Source organism: Protopterus annectens, chromosome 1.part1, assembly GCF_019279795.1.
Source record: "Protopterus annectens isolate FY-2018-M chromosome 1.part1, PAN1.0, whole genome shotgun sequence".
In the NCBI taxonomy this organism is placed as follows: domain Eukaryota; kingdom Metazoa; phylum Chordata; order Ceratodontiformes; family Protopteridae; genus Protopterus; species Protopterus annectens.
The window spans coordinates 1,422,801,518-1,422,821,869 of NC_056726.1; the positions used below are offsets into that span (position 1 = coordinate 1,422,801,518).

General features: G+C 39.3%; 1 protein-coding gene across 1 annotated transcript in view; it reads left to right on the forward strand.

The window, feature by feature from the left end:
* Window positions 1-19,613, forward strand: part of LOC122810805 (cathepsin L-like proteinase) — a 535,051-nt gene extending 515,438 nt beyond the window's left edge. Inside the window, exon 7 of the mRNA XM_044082369.1 lies at window positions 19,488-19,613. Within this exon, the coding sequence (XP_043938304.1) occupies window positions 19,488-19,587 (100 nt within the window). The 3' untranslated portion in view covers window positions 19,588-19,613. The remainder of the gene's footprint in view (window positions 1-19,487) is intronic.
* The last annotated feature ends 739 nt before the right edge of the window (window positions 19,614-20,352 follow it).

Genomic DNA, 20,352 nt, shown 5'->3' on the forward strand with positions numbered 1-20,352 from the left:
ATCAAGATTTTTCTTGAAGAGTGCTAATGAGGAGCTTTGATATAGATAGGTAGTTTGTTCCAAAGTTTGGGAAGTCTCTGGGACAGGAATCTATCCCTCCAGCATGTTCTGCTTATTGTTGTGACAAGGTTTAGGTCCCTAGAGCATGTAGCTCGTAGGGATTGGGATTTATTTAAGTGGAGCATGTCTAAAAGCTCTGAGTTTGACATAGCTTTGTGTGTTAGGCAGAGATTGCCTCTGAGTAGGCAATATGCGATGGAGTAAAGCTGCAGTTTTTTGAGATGGTCAGCGTAGGGCATCTGTTTGAGGCTGGTAATCCTCTTTGTGAGGTATTTCTGTGGCCTTTCCAGTTTTTGTAGATGTCTTGTGAGGTACATACCAAAAGGGGCATTGTACTCTATAATGGGTCTAATAAGTGATGAGTAGAGGGGAACAATTACATTTTTTTTCTTGGATTAGAAACCTTTTGTGATGAGATGTGCCATGTAGAAGGATTTCCTGACTACTGTGGTGATGTGATTATCAAAGGAGAGACTACTGTCCACCTGTGTCCCAAGGTCTCTTATCACACTTTTGGTGTTAAGTAGACTACCGCCTATGTGGTAGTTCATGGGTACAGAGTTTTTACCAAAAGGGATGACAATGCACTTTTTGGCATTGAGCTTGAGGCCATGGCTTTGACACCAGGCATCTGTCTCATCAAGGCCCTTTTGTAAGATGTACACATCTTTTGGAGTTTTGATTATGGCTCCTAGTTTTCAGTCATCTGAGAACTTCATTAGCTAAAGACCTTCTGAGTTAGCCTGTACTTCAGAGAATTAGATACCAAACAGGAGAGGACCCAGGACTGAACCCTGTGGTACTCCACTTGTCACTGGTCAGAAGTTGGATTTGGACTCTGCTACTTTCACAGTATGGGTTCTGTCAGTGAGCCAGTTGGCAACCCATCTTATGACATAGGGATTTATACCTAGTTTAGTGGGTTTAGCTATAATTCCAGAGTGGGGTATGGTGTTGAAAGCCTTGACGAGATCTAGATAGGTTGTGTGAACCACCTTACCCTCATCTACACCTTCGGTGACTGCTTCAAAGAAGCCTGTCAGGTTTAGGAGACATGATCTGCCTTTTACAAACACGAACTGGGTGAGGTCCTGAGTTTGGAGATTACCAATGTCATTGTTTATAAGTTCCATGATGATGCATTCCATAGCCTTGCAGACCAGGCTCGTTAGGCTAATGGGGTGGTAGTTTCCGGGGTCTATGGTGGCTCCCCCTTTGTGGAGTGAGATAACTGTCATTGTGTGCCATTCAGTGGGCACATAGCCTGAGGTGAGGCTATGATTGAACATGGTACTTAGGTGGGGTGCCAGTTTGTTCTGTAGTTCATGTAGAACACAGCCTGGGATGTTGTCAGGTCCCATGGATGCTGTGTTCTTGGCTTTGGATAGTGTGTTTTTTACCTGTGCAGCTGTGATTACAGGAATTTTGCATTCTTCTGGTATAGAGATGGGCCCTTTAGGGGATGACAGGGGGGTAAAGAGGTTTAGGAGACATGATCTGCCTTTTACAAACACGAACTGGGTGAGGTCCTGAGTTTGGAGATTACCAATGTCATTGTTTATAAGTTCCATGATGATGCATTCCATAGCCTTGCAGACCAGGCTCGTTAGGCTAATGGGGTGGTAGTTTCCGGGGTCTATGGTGGCTCCCCCTTTGTGGAGTGAGATAACTGTCATTGTGTGCCATTCAGTGGGCACATAGCCTGAGGTGAGGCTATGATTGAACATGGTACTTAGGTGGGGTGCCAGTTTGTTCTGTAGTTCATGTAGAACACAGCCTGGGATGTTGTCAGGTCCCATGGATGCTGTGTTCTTGGCTTTGGATAGTGTGTTTTTTACCTGTGCAGCTGTGATTACAGGAATTTTGCATTCTTCTGGTATAGAGATGGGCCCTTTAGGGGATGACAGGGGGGTAAAGTTAGCACTGAATCTATCTGCCAGGATGTTGGCAATATCAGTTGGTTCTGTATATTTAGTGCCATTGTGCTGTAATTCAGAGCAGATCTGAGTTGCCATTGAGATTCTTGACATAGCTATAGAATGCTTTGTGGTTGTCTTTAGAGTCAGTGGCAATTTTGTTTTCATAACTAGCTTTGGAGAATTTTATGAGGGATCTCAGCTTCTTACTGAGGCTGACCAGGGAGTTTCTCCAATCATTGCATTTTACTCTTTTTTGCAACAGTTTCTTTCTTCTGTTGTAGAGTTTGTTTATGGCAGGGGACCACCAGTTTGGCTTCCTTTTTTTGGAGGATAGCATCTTGGTTCTGTTAGGAATTGCACGATCCATGCACTCATGTAAGTGCTTATAAAGTGCATTTGTGTAGGATTCAGCAGTCATACCTCTATCGTCCATCAGCATGGGTGTCGTGAAGTTTGCCACTTCTGTCTTAAGATGCGTGAAGTTGGCTTTGGAGAAATTTTTTACTCTGGTTTCCCTAATGGGGGGTGGAGGAGGGATGTGGATGTCTAGGGTGATTAGGTTGTGGTTGGATCTGACCAACGAGGAATTGATCTCTGATGTGGAGCACCGGTTGCCCATGTTGGTAATAACCAGGTCTAGGATATTGCTGCCCCTGGTGGGGGTGTGGATAAGTTGATCCAAGGCATTGGAATTTATGAATTCCAGAAATCGTTGAGCACAACAGTTGGTACATGAGTAGTTTTCCCAGTTAATGGTGAGGTAGTTGAAATCTCCCATTATTACGGTGTTAGGTTGTACCTTAATATTTTCCACTGTATCAATAAATGAGGAGTGGGAATCCTGGGGCATGGTGGGGGATCTGTAGCAAGCTACAATTTGGATTGCGGTCTTGCCCGGAGTTAGTTGCACTTGGATAATCTCAGATGCATTATGCTGAGCAACTAGCCTGTAGGTGTGGATATCCTTAATGAATATGGCCACACCTCCACCTTTAGTGTTTCGGTCCAGGTTAGGTGGCCGAAAGGTTTGGTATGAATTATAGCCTGGTAATGCAGGGGTACAATCTGGAGCCTTGAACCAGGTCTCTGTCACTGCACAGATGTCTATGTTCTCCATTTTAAGGAGTGCCTTGAGTGAGTGCATTTTGAGGTTTAGACTTCTAGCATTGAGTAGCAATATCCTCAGATTCTTCTTGCTTGTACCTGTTACGGTGGTGAATTTGTCATTTGAACCTTGCCTAAAAAAGGCGTTATAGGGGTGGCTACAGCCTTAGCCAGTATCCGGAATCCCAGTGGCGACAGGTGCAGGCCATCTCTGGAAAAGCATCGTGGTTTGTCAATCATGTCATCCCAGGCAGACAGATACTGGATCCCCTTAGAATGACACCAGAAGCTTAGCCAATTGTTGAAGTCAATCATTTTGTCCTTGTACTGTGGTATCATTCTGGTTGATGGCAGGATGCTTCTCAGGGCTAGGGTCATACCTGCCTGGGCTACAAGATCGGACAACTTCTACATGTTCCTTTTCATGTAGTCCAGGGAGGTACGTCTCTGGTCATTCACACCAACATGGACAATGACAGAGCCATATTTGTACTTGTTGTGGAGTGACCTGAGTGCATGCATTATGTGACAGATCCTGGCACCCGACAGGCAGCTGACAGTAACTTTCTCCTTGTTTAGCCTGGTGAGTGGAATGTCAGTGTGCCTTTACTATAGAGTCACCTATGACTAGAGTGTTGGTACGTTGTTATGCCTTATGGGCTGTGGTTGAGTGGCACACTGAGTTTGCGGGCTATGTGTCATTTGGGTTGTGTTGGGGGGTAGAGGTTGCTTGTGTTTCTTCTTTGGAGGTCTCTGTTGCTTGGGCAGGTTTTTACTGAGAGTCTCCGTGAATGTAAGTGTGTGTTTTGTGTTTCTATGTGTGTGTTTTGGTGGTGTAGGTTTTGAGGGACTATGTGCTGAGTGTGGTGTGGTGCAAGTGTTTACCTTCTCCTCTTAACTGTCTAGTCTAGTCTTAGGTGAAGAGAGCTTTGCTTCCAGTTTGATTATATAAGTGCATCTCTCACAGGTAGTAGTGTTGGGTGGTAGGAGGAGAGGGTTGTCTGTGTACATGAGGCAATTGCTGCATTGCCCCAAGATGCCCAGATTCATCAGGTAGACAGGAGAAAACACCGGGAGCTGACCATTAGACATGCCTGGATATGTGCTTATTTGTTAAGTACTAGAAACTGTTTTCCTCTAGACAGTGAGGAAAGTTGAGTGCTGTAGTAATTTGTAGCTTATTTAGTGCTTGCAATAAGTTCTGAACAAGTGCAGAGCTCAAAGAAACAGATGAGTGCTGAAACTAAAAATCAAAATCAAGCTAGAAGGCTTCCCTCCAACACAGAAAGGCTTGGGGGATTAGAAGCCCATAAATAGTCCTGGACACAACAAATCTGTATCCAGACTAGACTACCCACAGGAAAGACAGGAAACAAGCTTAGAATTTTTTTTTTAAGTGGAAAGAGAGAAAGGAGGAGCAGAAAGTAAGCTGATCGGCCTTCTCAAATGTCCTCCCTGTATTAGGTAGAATGAAGTAATGACACTAGGCTGGGAGGAGGGTCCCAGATCAAATTTACAGTAGGGGCAGGCAACTGCAAAGCAGTGTGTGTGTGTGTGTGTGTGTGTGTGTGTGTGTGTGTGTGTGTGTGTGTGTGTGTACTGTCAAAGTATAATGGAAAGCAGGATTTACAGGTGTGGACTGACAAGTGCTGACAAGGTGATGGGTAGTAGGTAATGACATTGATCAAATGGATTTGCCCACATTAACCATGTGTCATTGTTATTGTGTGTGTGTGTGTGTGTGTGTGTGTGTGTGTGTGTGTGTGTGTGTGTGTGTGTGTGTGTGTGTGTGTGTGCCTGTGTGTGATGTAAAAGATCTATGGATTAACTCTGTACTGATACCTGCTGGCTACTCTGCTAAGGGTAGCACTTGTATAAGTGCAATGGAATGAGTCCAATAGGTAGGCGTGGAAGTCCTGAGATGACCAAAGCCATTACAGCAGTTTTTTTCAGAGAGGTGGAAAAAGCCTCAGACTTCACTTGTACGTTGTGTGAGTGTCTGTGTTTGTGTGGAATGGAGGTGTGCCTTTGTAAGTCTGGTGTGAATGTTATGCATTGTGAAATTGAGAGATTGAGTAAAATTGTGTGCAGTGTAATATCTATCAATTTCATTACTGCTTGATTGGGACATCCATTACCCTGTGCTTGTTAGTACATTGTTTGGATGCCCTGGAGTATGGTATCACTGCTACAGCTGCTGGTACTGTGTCAGTACATGTGCCATGTGATTTGGGTCAGTTGCAATGGAGAACAGACAAGTAGGAGTGTTGGATTGCTTATCAGCATACCCCACGTGTCACTATTTTTGGATTATACTTTTGCTCCGACATGCTACAATCCATAATGCTTTTTGAAAAAGCTGTTAAATTAACATGAACAAATAATGACAATTTGTGTAATTAAAGACTGTGAGTTTACTAAATCAGTAGTAGTGCTATTTTCAAACATATCTAATTTGGAAGTTTTCTCCAGGAATATGTTACTGAGGAGATAAGAGATGCTACAGGAAAGCAACTACGCCAAATTACATAAATGTATAGTAACAGGAAGAACTGGGTCGCATCAAAGGTTTTGGAGGTCATTGTTAAGAGCAAAAAAAACAATAACTGTTTCATTGTTATATGAAGCTTGGCATTAAATACCATAGTTCATGTTATGCTGTAACAGAATAACTATGGAAGGATAAACATATGAGCAGGCAGAATGCAATTCAAATCAAATATTTTACTGTGCACATTTTAAGAAATTGATAGATTGGCCTAAACTCTGGATTGAAGTGTGTGCTTTTTTTAGAAATAATTCCTGTGAAATGCTATTCAGAGACGAAGAGACATATGATAGAACAGTTTTAGTAGCACACCAGACTGTGATTTGTTTGTCTATTGTCATGCAAAGTTGACTAATTAGTTGAATCTATCCAAGTTGGAAATGTGAAACTCTAGCTCACCGAAGGAGGGGAGATGGGAGAAGAAACTTTGCCAGGGAACTGAAACTTTCAAAACTGCTCTTTGTAAAAAGTCTTTTTTGTCTGATTAATTTGTTGACACTTTTGCAAGCTTCTTTCCGAGAATGTGTAGTACATCAGTAGGAACAACATTTGCAAAACTGAATCCTTACCAGTCAATGACACATGATATACAGATTTGGCAGTTTTTTTTTCAGGCATTCTGTTCAAGTAAGTGGAAGTCTAGTCTTGCAACAAATGGTAGGGCTACTTATTCTCACAATCTGTGCATTATGGGACATATTTAGCTTTCCAAAGGAATCATAATGTCTGCTACCAAGAGGGCAAGCAAGGATTAAAAAAAAATAGAAATTAGTACTTATTTTGCTGCTGGCAGCTTTGGGAGGTGCAGTAATTCATGACAAGATACAAGTATATATAGTTTTCATCAGCTGCCCGTAGTGGCCTTTTAACTCTAATTATAGTATGTCAGATGTACTAAGAACCCACTGCGTAAAACATAAAAAGGTATATGCACTTTGCTAGAGGTTGCTACTAATAAGGGAATTGTGCGAGGGATAAGATATTGGGAAGTGGATCTATTAACCATTTTTTAGTAGCCTTAAAATTCACAAATGTTTCTCATATCCCCATAGGAGACCTATTGACGTGAATGGGTACATAGACTCTTAGATGCTTTACTACAGAAAAAAAAAACGAAAAGGCAAGAGAGAGAGAGAGAATGATATTTGTTATAGCTGATGTCTCCAGTATTAATACTTCTATTCAGCATGATCGTGACTTATAGGTTATTGCTCTCTTCTTTTGTTTGCATTCTCAATTAATTTTGTCTTATGAACAACTTTTTTTCTTTTTTTAATGGAGACTATTTTTTTCACTTAAGATATCCAAATTCAACCTAAGGTTTTGCAAATTTGTTCATTTGACTGGTAGCAGGGAAGTATTTTTTATTCCTTTTTGGTTCTCAACATTTTGCAATCAGCTGCCTGCCTGCAGTTCATCACCTTGTCCACTGTGCCTATTTATCCCACATTAGCCTCCCTTGGCTAGCCTAACTCTTGTCCAGGGCTAGTAAGGAGATTGCAGAGCCTGTGGAAGTATCACACTGCTGTCATGGAGTGTTTTCTACTATTTCCTCATCCCTGCACAGGATCAGTTACTTCCAAAAGGTAGGGCATACAATATATATCAGTGATGAATTGCCTCTCACATCCATAAGGGGATGATGTCAGTAGGATGTTATGCCCACCATCAGGCAACATATGACAGATGTTTCTCTGGTTTTTGCCTGGGAAGTTGAACCATGATAGTACACCTACGACCACATGTTCTCCAATCCTCTCCACTGGATAAAGATGTTCATCCTCCCTGCCCAGGCTGTAAAAGTCTCCCAAGCCATTATTTGAATTCAGGTCACCTAGGCTGTAGTCATCTCTCTGCACTACCCATGTAAGGAGAAGTATTTTTGCATTGATAGCTACTACCTTAGTAACATTTTATTTTACAGTTTTATAGTAACGTTTTATCTTAATAGTTAAAGGCTTTAAAGTAGAATCATGTTTATTGTTATTTTCTTTTGTTATAGAATATACGTTCATAGGTAGGTACTAGGTAGCCACTCTTACAGGCCATTTTTAAGCCTAGCTAATATTTCTTTTGGTTTTTGAATTAATGTTTCCTATTTGGTGTTAGATTGGCCTTACCCATCCCATGGTTGATAATTGCATATAATCCCTAGGCAGAATAACTGGGATCATGCCGCAAATAATTTCAGGAGACTCATGTGCAGTATAATACATTTAGGAGCCCCCTCTATCCACTAGTAGTACAGGGAGCAGAAATGGATACATTTTCTATTGCCCATCTATTGATCCAAGTTATGCTTGAATATGGACAGAGATGAGCTTTATGATAAATGGATAGAGTGTCTGCTCTAGAACAGTGTCCCTGCAAACTGTTCTGTTGTTGTTGTAGAAGAAGTTTAAATCCCTGGAATGAGTATTTCTGATGTCATTTGACTTGCTGATGTGCAGCAGGTCCATCAGTACTTGGTTGAAGGATGCCTTGTATGCCAGGCAGAAGACACCTCCTGGCAGTCTGGATACAGAGTATAGTGATAGGACTTTGAGCTGGTCTATGTAGGACATATTGTTTAGGCCTTATATACTTTTAGTAAGGTATCTCTACCGATGTTCCAGTTGTTTCGTGTGTCTAGACAGACACGTACCAAAGGGGACATTATGCTCAATGACTGGCTTAATGAAGGTTAATTGTAGAAACCAATGACATCGCTAGATCTAGTCTCAATCCCTTTATTTAAAAGTGTCACAATATAGAAGGACATTATGATGATTTTGGACACATGTTAGTCCAAAGGTATTTCATTGTCCACATAAGTTCTCAAATACCAAACAACTTGGTCAACTCTCAGGGGTGTATTATTAATGTGGTAGTTCCCTTGAATAGATGACCTCCCAAAGGATATTGTAATGCATTTTTTGGAATTTAGTTTCAGTCCATGATCCTGGGAATATTTGTTTGGGTAAAACCTTCCTGCTGGATAGCTAAGTCATCTGGTAATTCAATAACTGCTCTTAGCTGGCAGTTATCTGCAAGCTTTGTCAGCTACAGTCCTTTGGTATTGGCTTTTACTTCAGAGAATTAGATGCCAACCAGGAAAGTTCCAATCACCGAACTCTAGGGGACTCTACTGGTAACTGATCTTTTCATGGAGGTAGCTTCCCCTATTTTGATCTCCTATGTCCTTTCTGTGTGACAATTTGTAACCCACTGGGTGAGATAGGAGGGTTATTCTCAGTTTATGTAGCTCTTCTACTATGCACAAGTAATAGATTGTGCTGAAAGCCTTAGTTCTGATCCAGTTATGCAGTGTCTACTGTTTTACCTTCATCTTTTGCTTTGATGACCTATTCTATGAAGTCCACCAGGTTGCATAAGCATGATATGAACTTGACGAATCTAAGTTGAGACACTTCCAGTGTCTGGAGGTTCTCTATGCCTGGATTAATTCCATGATAAGTCTTTCCATGGCCTTGCATATGAGACTGGTCAGATGTATGGGTCTGTAATTGCATAGGTCTGTGGGTGGTCTGCCCTTATTGTACATCCACAATATTGCATTTTAGAAATAGTTAAGGAAGCAAACAAAAAAAGTGTCAGAGGCAGGATGGTGAAACTTGCACTATGAATAGAGCAAAAAGGATGCTAAAAAAGCAGGGCAACTTAATAAATAGTTCCTAACATTTAAGCCAGCCCATTCATGATATGACTGGCCCTTTCACAAAAAAAATGGTCAAGAAAGAACTTCAAAAAGCAAAGGTAGATAAGTCAGCAGGACCAATTGGGATTAATAATAAAATTCTTAAACAGCAGAAGACAGAATTAGCAGCACCTTAGTAGTGTCACAAACTAGGTTTTTCAAAAGATCTTTTTAGGAGTAAAAGAGGACAGGCATATTTCTTCTCAACAGTAGAAGAAAAAAAAGACAGGAAACTACATGCCTGTTAGTCTAATCTGAGTTTTACAGAAAATCATGACTGCTGTGCTATTGGAGGCACATGCAACATCAGAAGACTTTAGGGTACAGGACCTTGGTCACTGTGGCATCTTCTCTGAAAAGTGATGCCAGACAAATCCAGTTATGAAATGGGCAACCCAGGAAGTGAACTGGAAATGGGCTGCAGGTGTAGCTTACTTAGACTTCAAGTAACTGTCTGACACAACATCACAAAACAAAGTTAGTGACAAAATACACATGTAAACCAATGATGTAAGGAAGTAAGGAACAGGAATGGACTAAAACGGGAAAATGTTCAGAACATGGCAACTTAAAATCAATGCAAAAGGAAGAAATGTAAAACAATATTACTATGCATCAGTAACCTGCAAAAGCAGTTCACAAGTGGAAATGAAGGACAACAACAAAAGTAGAAAATAAACTAGGGGGTATAATGTTGAAGTAAGCTTGCAGTATGTCAATGAAGCAAGACAGGCAGATTGCCAGTATGCACTGTAGAGGCACTTCCAATGGAAAACAAGATGTTACTATACAAGCAATGGCCAGGATTCCATGTATAGATCCTTGTGTTATTCTCCAGATTTCATTTTTACCAGGACATAGACAAGATAGAGATATTTCAGAGCAAGGTAATAGAAGAGGTGTGTGGTCTTCATGAAAAGAAACATAAACTAAGACTACTGAACGTAAATATGCACGGTCTTGAAGAATGAAGACAGAGGACCATATGAGAGAAAGATTTAATGACGGCTAAAATGTACCATTTGGAGGAAGGTAGACAGAAGGTGACATGACAGAAGCACTGAAGTATCTTACTGAAATATGCAAAGTACAAGTGAGTACATTGCATCAAAAATGGGATAGAAAAACTGAGAACAATGAAGTTTTCTGTATGTAAGGGACAGGGTGTAATTCCTTCCACCTTCATTTGTCTACTGACTTAACCAGACATTGGCCTTGGGTTGTCCCTGTATAGAAACACTTGAGTCTGGTGATCTTACCCAGTTAAAAAGATATACCATACATATAGATATATATATATATATATCTATATATCTATATATATGTGTGTGTGTGTGTGTGTGTGTGTGTGTGTGTGTGTGTGTGTGTGTGTGTGTGTGTGTGTGTGTGTGTGTGTGTGTGTGTGTGTGTGTGTGTGTGTGTGTGTGTATATGAAAGGGCTGAATATTGTCAAAAGTAGCTTTGGTCAACATTTATTTAGTCAACAAAATTTGGTTGACTAAGCAGATTGTTAATTGGTGTGCAAGATCGCACAATTCATAGTGTTAGAGAATATGCCCTTTCCCTGATTTTACATGATTTCAGAGTTAGTAGGTGGTGTGGTGGGTGCAGGGGGGCTTGCCCAGTGCAAAAAGAAATAGTTTTTTTTTTTCTATTTTTTTTTTATGTTCACATTGTCATTTTATTGTTGACATTCTGAAGGTTGTCGTTTAGGTGCCGACTTTTCAGAAACTCAAAAAAATATCGAAGAAACCATATTTATTTATTATTTGTTTATTGGGAAAGTCTGACTTAAAATAAAGTCAATTTTCAGAGGAGGCCCAGGGAGAAATACTCTAGATGCATGTCTTTGAAATGTGGGCGGAAACCAGAGCACCGAGAGGAAACCTACACAAATGCAGGGAAGACATGCAGACTCCACACAGAAAGCATCCCAGCTGAAAATCAAATTGGGGAACTTCTTGCTGTGAGGTGACAACACAAACACTGCACTACTGCATAGGAAAATTATCAAGTTTCCAAAAATTCGAACCTCAGAATGAAAAAAACCCTACAAAAATGTAACTTTTTTGCATTTCTGCAGGGGGACAGGGTCCCCCGAACACCCCACACCCCAAGCAAATTATATATACTCCAAGATCACACTGGTGAGAAAAAGGGTAAATTTCATGAGCCTAACTTACCACAATCTCCATTCAAAATCTTTGAGTTTGCAAAAACTCAATCATATGGTCTCAACCATATGGAGTTCGAGTTTCTAAAAACTCAGTCAACTGATAGGGACATACGTGTATATATATATATATATATATATATATATATATATATATATATATATATATATATATATATATATGTATATATATATATAGGTATACTTTAAAACATCTACTTAACATTTTGTCAACGTTCAAAACAGCGAGACCAAAACGCCGAAAGTTTACAATCACAAACTCACTGAACATCGTATTTCCTCTCTGGGAAAGTAACCACTTGGCCACCAATGATAACGTTACAAATGAAAATAAATTATACCCACCAAAGCAGGGGTCTTTGGCCCCACACCCACCATGTGGAGGGCTGCACCCTCCCTACTTAAATATACCAACTCCAAGATCACACTGCAGTGAGAAAAAGGGCAAATTTCTTGAGCCTCACTGTACCGCAATCTCCATTCAGAACCTTTGAATTGTAAGGTGATAACTTCATTTTTAAAGGTTCAGACCACACTCCTAGTGGGTGTGGTCTGAACCTTTAAAAATGAAGTTATCACCTTACAATTCTAACAAATACTCATTAACAGAGGTCAAATATCAATACAGTTGTGTTTGCCATCATGTATGCTTCAAGATAAAATATTCTGATACCTTATATGTAGCATGGTTTTGGCATTATTAATGCAAGTATGAGCAAGTAATATTTGGCACCTAGAGGAGCAGTATGAGGTAACTGCAGATGCACCCGGAGATTTCACTCCGATGTACTGAGTTAAAATGTCTACTTAACATTTTGTCAACGTTCAACACAGTGAGACCAAAACTTCAGAAGTTTACAATCACAAACTCCGTGAACATCATATTTCCTCTCTGGGAAAGTAGCCACTTGGCCACCAATGCTAACATTACAAATGGAAATGAATTACACCCATATCAGTGGGAGGATTCCCCCCACAACACCCATGTGGAGGGCTGATCCCCCACCCCCTCTACTTAAATATACCACCTCCAAGATCCTACTACAATGGAGAAAGTGCAAAGTTCACCATGGAGGCCAAGTAGTTACATTCCCGGAGAGGAACTATGATATTCTGGGAGCACGTGATTGCAAACTTCCTATGTTTTGGTCTAGCTGTTTTAAATGTCAGCAAAATGGTAAGTCGATGTTATGATGGGGACCCATATATTTACAACTCCACCTCTAAACCACATTCACATAGCTCTCCCCTGCACCACAAATCTCTTCTCCTTGCCACACTTAATGCCAGGAGCCTTTGTAATAAAAAAACTTCCTTTCACGCCTGGATCTCTCATAACAAACCTGATATTGTTTCTGTCACAGAAACCTGGCTAAAACCACACATAAAAGGTACTGAAGTTATGCCCCTTAACTAATGGTGGAGGAGCAGCCTTACTCTTCTCCTCCTCCTTAACAGTAACAACCTATACTAAGCCCATACCCTCATTTGACACTGCTGAGCTAACCCTCACCCTTCTCAAAGTAAATAACAATAAAATTTTATGCATTGCCTCCCTGTACATTTCTCCTGGTAACAATATCCTTATACTGGAAGATATTCTTGCCAGGTTCACTTCCAACATAAATAGTGAGACTATAATCCTAGGCGATATCAACATAAACTGGTCTTCCATTGACTCATCTACCCCCTCTCAAAGCATCAACCTATATCAATTCACACAGCTAATCAAAATCCTTACTAGACCAAATAAAGATTGCACCACAGGTAGCATTCTTGACTGGATACTAGTCTCCCACCCAAACTGAGTTTCTGACAGTGGTACTCTCGCAGACTCCCTTAGTGACCATCTCCCTGCCTACATATGCTATTCCCCCTCCACCATCCTCTTTCAACACAGACACATTACCACCTGCAACATTCAAAACTTCAACCCCAAATTTTCTCTAACACCTTAAAACAGATAGACTGGAACCCTCTAAAGTCCCTCCCTTTAGATGCCGCAGTCTCACATTTCAATAGAATTTTCACTGATATACTTAACCACTTTTCCCCCAGTAGAATCAAAAGACTCAGATCTAAAATAGCCCCCTGGCTAACTAAAGACACAAAACTACTTATACATCACCGAGATAAAATCTAGAAATACTACCAAAAATGCAAAACTCCCAACTCTCTTGCCGAATACAAGCAACTGCGAAATCAAGTAAAAAAACAAATAGCCACTGTCTGTAAATCCTACTACCTTCAACTTCAAAATAATCAAAAAAACTAACCCCAGAACATTTTGGAATAGTATTTCATCAGTATTATCCCCAGGCAAAAAAGAGAACTGTTGCCCTGACCCAGACACACCAGACTTCCACCTAGCTACCCAATTTAACTCCTTTTTCATTGACTCCATAGGCAAACTCACCTCTTCTTTCCCTAACAACATCGCCCCCAAGTTAACTGATAACAAAAATGTAACATCCATGAACCCTAAGTCCTCCCCTTTTACTCTCAAATCCATTCCTACCCACACTGTAAAAAAGCTCCTACAAAAGTTAAAACCTTGCTCTAATGCCCCAGATGACATTCCATCCAACTTTCTCCAACTAGCTGCTGATGGCATAGCCCTTCTAGTCAGCATCCTATTCAATCGCTCCATTCAGGAGTCCTATGTACCATACCTCTGAAAAAAAGCCTTCATCATCCCCCTCCATAAAGGAGGTACAAACTGTTCAATCTCCAACTTTCGCCCTATTGCTATCCTATCCCCTATCTCTAAGATACTCGAAAAATGTATTCACCTCCAAATATTACCCTACCTATTGGACAACCAACTCCTAACTCCTACCGAACACGGGTTTGTACCAGGACATAGCACCACCACTGCTCTTCTTTCCTTCCTCTAAACCATTAACTCTGCTCGTGACTCTGGGAACATAGTTTCTACGCTCCTCCTCAACTTATCTAAAGCTTTCGACATTGTCTCTCATGTGCTTCTACTTTCTAAACTCTCCCATCTTAATCTCTCCTCTTCGTCTATCAAATGGTTCTCCAGCTATCTCTCGGCCAGGGAAGAAGCTGTAAAATGGAACTACTACACTTCCTCTTTCCTTCACACCCCAACAGGTGTCCCTCAAGGCTCTATTTTGGGTCCTTTACTAATTAACATTTTCATCAGTGATTTCCACCAAAAGATCTCCAATGCTAAACTGGTGCAATACGCAGACGACTCCACTATCATCTGCTCAGCCAAAACTCTTCCTTTACTAATAAATCTTAAGCAAGAAGCCTTCTCCACCACTGAGTCCTGGATGCTTGACAATCACCTAGCCCTAAATGCCTCCAAATCTAAAATAATGATCTTTACCCCTTCTAGACATAGTGCTGCTGACAAAGCATCCTTCTCTATACTTAGCCTAAAAAAAACAACTATTGAAATAGTTCCCCATACAAAACTTCTGGGCATTCTTATCGATGACCAGCTAAAATTTGATATCCACCTACAAACCAATATTAAAAAGACTCATCAAAAACTTGGTAAGCTTTATCGACACAGACACTACCTTTCTCTGTCTTCTAGACAACTCCTATCTACCACCTACCTCCTACCCTCTCTTTTGTATGGAGCTCCGCTACTCTGTAACCTCCAATCATCCCTAAAATCTAAACTTTCCTCATGTTATAACAAAATTTCAAAGTTTGCTACAGGATCCAAATCCTCTACTCACCATTGCAACTCCCTGCATGCTCTAAATTGGTTGGAACTCCCAAGCTACCTAAATTTCATTCAACTAACAATAGCACACTAGCTAATTTTCAAACCTTCTAACTGTCCATCACTCTCCTCTTCCCTAAAATTTCACCAGTCACATATAACACTTAGATCCACAAATCAGAACCTCTTAGAACTTTGCAAGCCTTTACACCCACCAGGGCAACTTCTACTATCATTCTCCCTTGCCAGATTATGGAACTCTCCTCCCCCTTACATTAGAACTACCCCTAACCTACCATCCTTTAAAACCCTACTCCACTATCACCTCTACTCTGGCAGTGCTCCTGTACCCATCCTATCTGATTCCTGATACCTATCCCTATTCTATTCTACTCTAATCTCTGCAACTGCTTCAATTCATCTCTCTAAAATTCCTTTGCCTAAATACATGTAGTGTATTAAATGAACATAAATTTATTGTTTTTGCTAATATTTTATAAGTGATTGACTCAGCTCATATATTTCAAGATATGTAAAATCTTGCCTTGCTGTATATTGAATGTTAAACTGTTGTTCTCATATGCTATACTAATACATTGTATATTGTATATTGTCTTTCTGTCTGGAGCTTTTCTCCTCGGGCCTCCATTAAAAATGGGTTACCTTGGCCCAATGGACTTTCCCGGTTAACAAACTGAAATAAATAAAATAAATAAATATGTATATATATATATATATATATATATATATATATATATATATATATATATACATATAAAGCGAGAGAGAGAGATAGCTATTTATTAGTTTACCTTTAAAATGTTGAAAACGAAATGTTCAAGTGTTCACTTACCCAAACCAGATTGCCAAAAACAACACTTTGCACACAATCACATGTGCAATCCGGTCGACACTCAGGAATGTTGACTTTCACCAAAGCCACCAGCACTTCTGGATTTCTCCTACGAATATTTGCACGGGGCTCCTGCACCCACCATGTGGGGAACTGCACCCCCATCCCTGATAATTATATATACAAACTCTGAGATCATACTACATTGAGGGAAAGGGTACATTTCCCGAGCTGCACTATAGTGCAATCTTCACTCAGAAGGCCAAATTCACAACTGTAAATGCTACTGTGCATTTCCTGTTGTGAATTCAACAATTTTGCTAAAACAAAACTTTGCAAACTGCCTTTTGCACATGTTATGTCTCACAAATGATCGACAGCATTTTAAAGGTAAACCCTATTTATCGAGCTGTATGAATGTGATCAATTTAAGTGCTCTTAGAGTTAAGCATTCATTGTAATTTATTGTCTATATTAAAACAACGAAAAATCAAAATCTCGACGCTCGGATGAGCGAAAACACAGGTAATCAAAATTGCTATTATGGGGGGCTGTGCCCCCCACACCCTCCTTAAAAATATATTCCAACTCCAAGATCGCACTACAGTGAGGAAAGGGCAAATTTTCTGATCTTCACTCTACCGCAATCTCACAATATTGATTTCAATTACCTGCGTTTTCGCTCATAGGTTCATAGGTTGGTACTAGGCTATCAGCCCTAGGGCCTATACAAGCCTAGCCATAACAATTCCCTGTCTTTTTCTTCCCACACTATTTACTTCCCTGGACCCCTGTCTAGCAGGTCGACTGATGTGATCCCTGGGGTGAATTTCCTTTCTCCCATCCAATCATCAAGGTTCCTTTTGAAGAGGGCCAAAGAGGCGCTCTGCTTGACATGTATCGGCAGTTTATTCCAGAGTCTGGGGAGTCTCTGGGTCATCCGAGCGTTCAGGATGTTAATGTTTCATCATTCTAATAGAAACCTGCAATTTACATGGCTATTCATACAGAAAATAGAAAAGTATATATTATATTATTATTGTTCCTGCTAAATATAATTTAGATCTGATGATGCTCTAACAAGGGTAAAAGTGCTAATTTCTTTAGTTTAAACAGGCAATTTCAGCTTGAATCTTGTATTTTTATTTTTAATAAGAAAGCAAAGTGATCTTTGGCACATATTTTACATAAAAAGTTGTGACAATGGCCTATTTTAGTAATTTGTATGCCAAAATCAAGAGCAGTCATTCTTGTACAATTAGTTTTCCCCTTTCTGTTGATTTGTTTTTCCTTAAGGAAAGTGAGTACTATCTTAAGGCTGGAAAACTACATTTCCTTTGCACTATGTTACATTGTCTATCTGTACAAATAGATAGAAATATCTCTCTATCTGTATAGATAGACAGATATATAGATATACATATATAGAGATATAGATTTGTGTATGTGTGTATGTGTGTGTGTGTGTGTGTGTGTGTGTGTGTGTGTGTGTGTGTGTGTGTGTGTGTGTGTGTGTGTGTGTGTGTGTGTATGTCTGTGTGTGTGTGTGTATGTCTGTGTGTGCATGTGTGTATATATATATATATATATATATATATATAGAGAGAGAGAGAGAGAGAGAGAGAGAGAGATGTGTGTGTGTGTGTGTATATCTATCTATATATCTATCTATATATATATATATATATATATATAAAATAACAAAAATCTTCTGAAGGCATCTGTACAATGTAAATAAAACTAGTTATAACACAAGAAAAAAGAATGCAGCAAGTAGAACCTGTGATTGAGCATACCACCAGTGTTTTCTTAGTTATATATATATATATATATATATATATATATATATATATATATATATATATATATATATATATACAAAACAATTATTCAAGGTAAAAGGGAGAAGTTATATATATTTTAAAGGAATGTGGAGGTAAATGAGAGGAGCAGACTTCATAAAGAGGTGATGTCATTAATATAGTGGCGTAATTGTCATAATAATGGAGATGTCAGGTTTTTTACTGCATGATAGGAAAAACAGAAGCAGCTAATGGTGAAAGATCCTCAGCTTATCCAAAAGGTAAGGAAATGGGTCAGCTGAGGAGTTCTCACCTACTGTTAATATTTATGGTTCTGCAAGAGAGTGAAAAGAAGTATTTTTCTAAGCAGTGTTCCCTTATTTTCTCAACAATATGCATGAGTGTCAGTAACTCTGGGCATCTGAAAGAAAGTTTTAGAAGTGTGGTGGACCTCAGTTTAATAATAGTGGACATACTTCATTTTAATTTTTATTTAAGTTTTATGGCAGTCCCCACAAACAAGGGAAGCCTAAATGCCGTAGATTTCGTGAGGAAAAATGAGGTTCATGCAGTACAAAAGGATGCAGTCATCATTTGTGATGTCATATTCTGTTTTGGAAGTTTAACATTGCACAGTTAAAACAACAACTCATAAACATAAGTTGAATGTCACAGTTCTTAAGACTGTCATTTTAACAATGTTGAGTTTTTCATCTGTGTCAACTATCTTTGTCTTATGTCTGTAATTGTCATCTGTGTCATGTTGAAGCTGAAAGCAGTCCCTGGAGCTGCTCATCTACTTTGATAACAGCTGTTAATATAAAAAAAAAATAAACAAACAAAGTGTAGTAGAACATACATTCTCTTTTTTTTTTATTTATTTAACATTTGTTTACCAAGAAAGCCCAACTTGAAACAAAGACAATTTTCAGCAGAAGCCAGGGGAGAAATATTCCAGATGCATGTTTTTGTAACACCCAGACAAATACATACAAACACAGGGAGGGCATGGAGATTCCATACAGAAGGCACTTCTGCCAAGAATTGAACTAGAGAACCTCTTACTGTGAGGTGACAGTGCTACCACTGTACCATCCACCATTTGCAGTAGCAAAATCAATGATAAATATATATATTAAACTGTAACTTAATATTTAGTGACAGCATTACATTGATTGCCAAAGGAGCACCTAATCTAATGCAGGACTGCAGTTAAAAAAAAATCTTTGGTAAGCCTTGGAGAAGACATTTTCCCAAATTATTTTGTGCTTTATTGAGCTTTTATGCAGTTATTGAAATGTTGACAATATTTTCAGAACTATTCATTTAGCACTAGTTATATACATTGTAGCTGTTACCTACTGCATTGTTTGTGCTACCCAAATCTCTAAAAAACAAGTTTGTGGTGTGTTCTTAAAGCTAACCATCATCCTAATGATTGTTAGTTTATTAAACTCTTTATGTAAAATCACTAACTGCATTTTTTTATTGCAGTGGTAAGTGCTGATGATCAGATTATCCCAGTGAGATCTGGAGAAATTTTATTTTAAAAATATAAGGTGGCTTATATGAATCAATGTGACTGTAATATTTTCTTGTTTCAGCTGGGGAGTATCTTGGGGTATTGACGGCTATGTGCTTCTGAAGAGAGGTGTCAATTTATGCCACATAGAGGATCATGTGCTCAATGTCCGCGTGGAATGATTTCAGAGGCTGATGAGGAAATCTGGTGAAAAAGGGCAACACATTTCTAACAATTACTTTTGCAATCACAATGTTTTCCACTTTGTAACTTTTTTTTTGTTAAACCTCTCTGCACCCTGTTATCTATGCATTTGCTTTTTGTGCACACAAGGAATGCTTCAATGAACTGACTGCACAAAACTAAGTTTACATTTCGTAAAAATTCCCATTAAGATTTCACTGTGCATTACATGCTTTTCTTTTTTGAATCAATATGTCTTTCAAGTGAATGTTTTATTTAATAAATTTGCAAATTATTAAATAGGTTGAGTCAAGACAGATTGTCTATTGCAGATATGTAAGGCTAGCTTATTTGTATATCTTTTATGACTTAGTGGTAATTTGCGCTGTCTGTGGTATATAGGGTCCTGGGTTTGAGTCTTGCAGATACTGTTTAGTTTATACTTGAAAGGCCAGTGGTACAGTGGTTAAGGTGTATACCTTTCAACCCCAAGTGCAAGGTTTTATTCTCACCCCCTGGAAAGAGCTTTACAGCTTGAATATGTATATTTTGGTTTGGGAGGGTGGCATAATGGTTTAAGGTGTTGGCCTTACAAACACAAGGTGCAGGGTTTGAGTCTCACAAGGGATAACTGGCTAATCTTAAAATGGCTCGCAAGGGCAGTTAGCTTAGTACTAATCTATGAACCTATCGTTATTTTTAAAACAGCTTTATTTTTTTTCAGTGCATTTACATACAATATGGATTTTAATTAATCTGCAGAT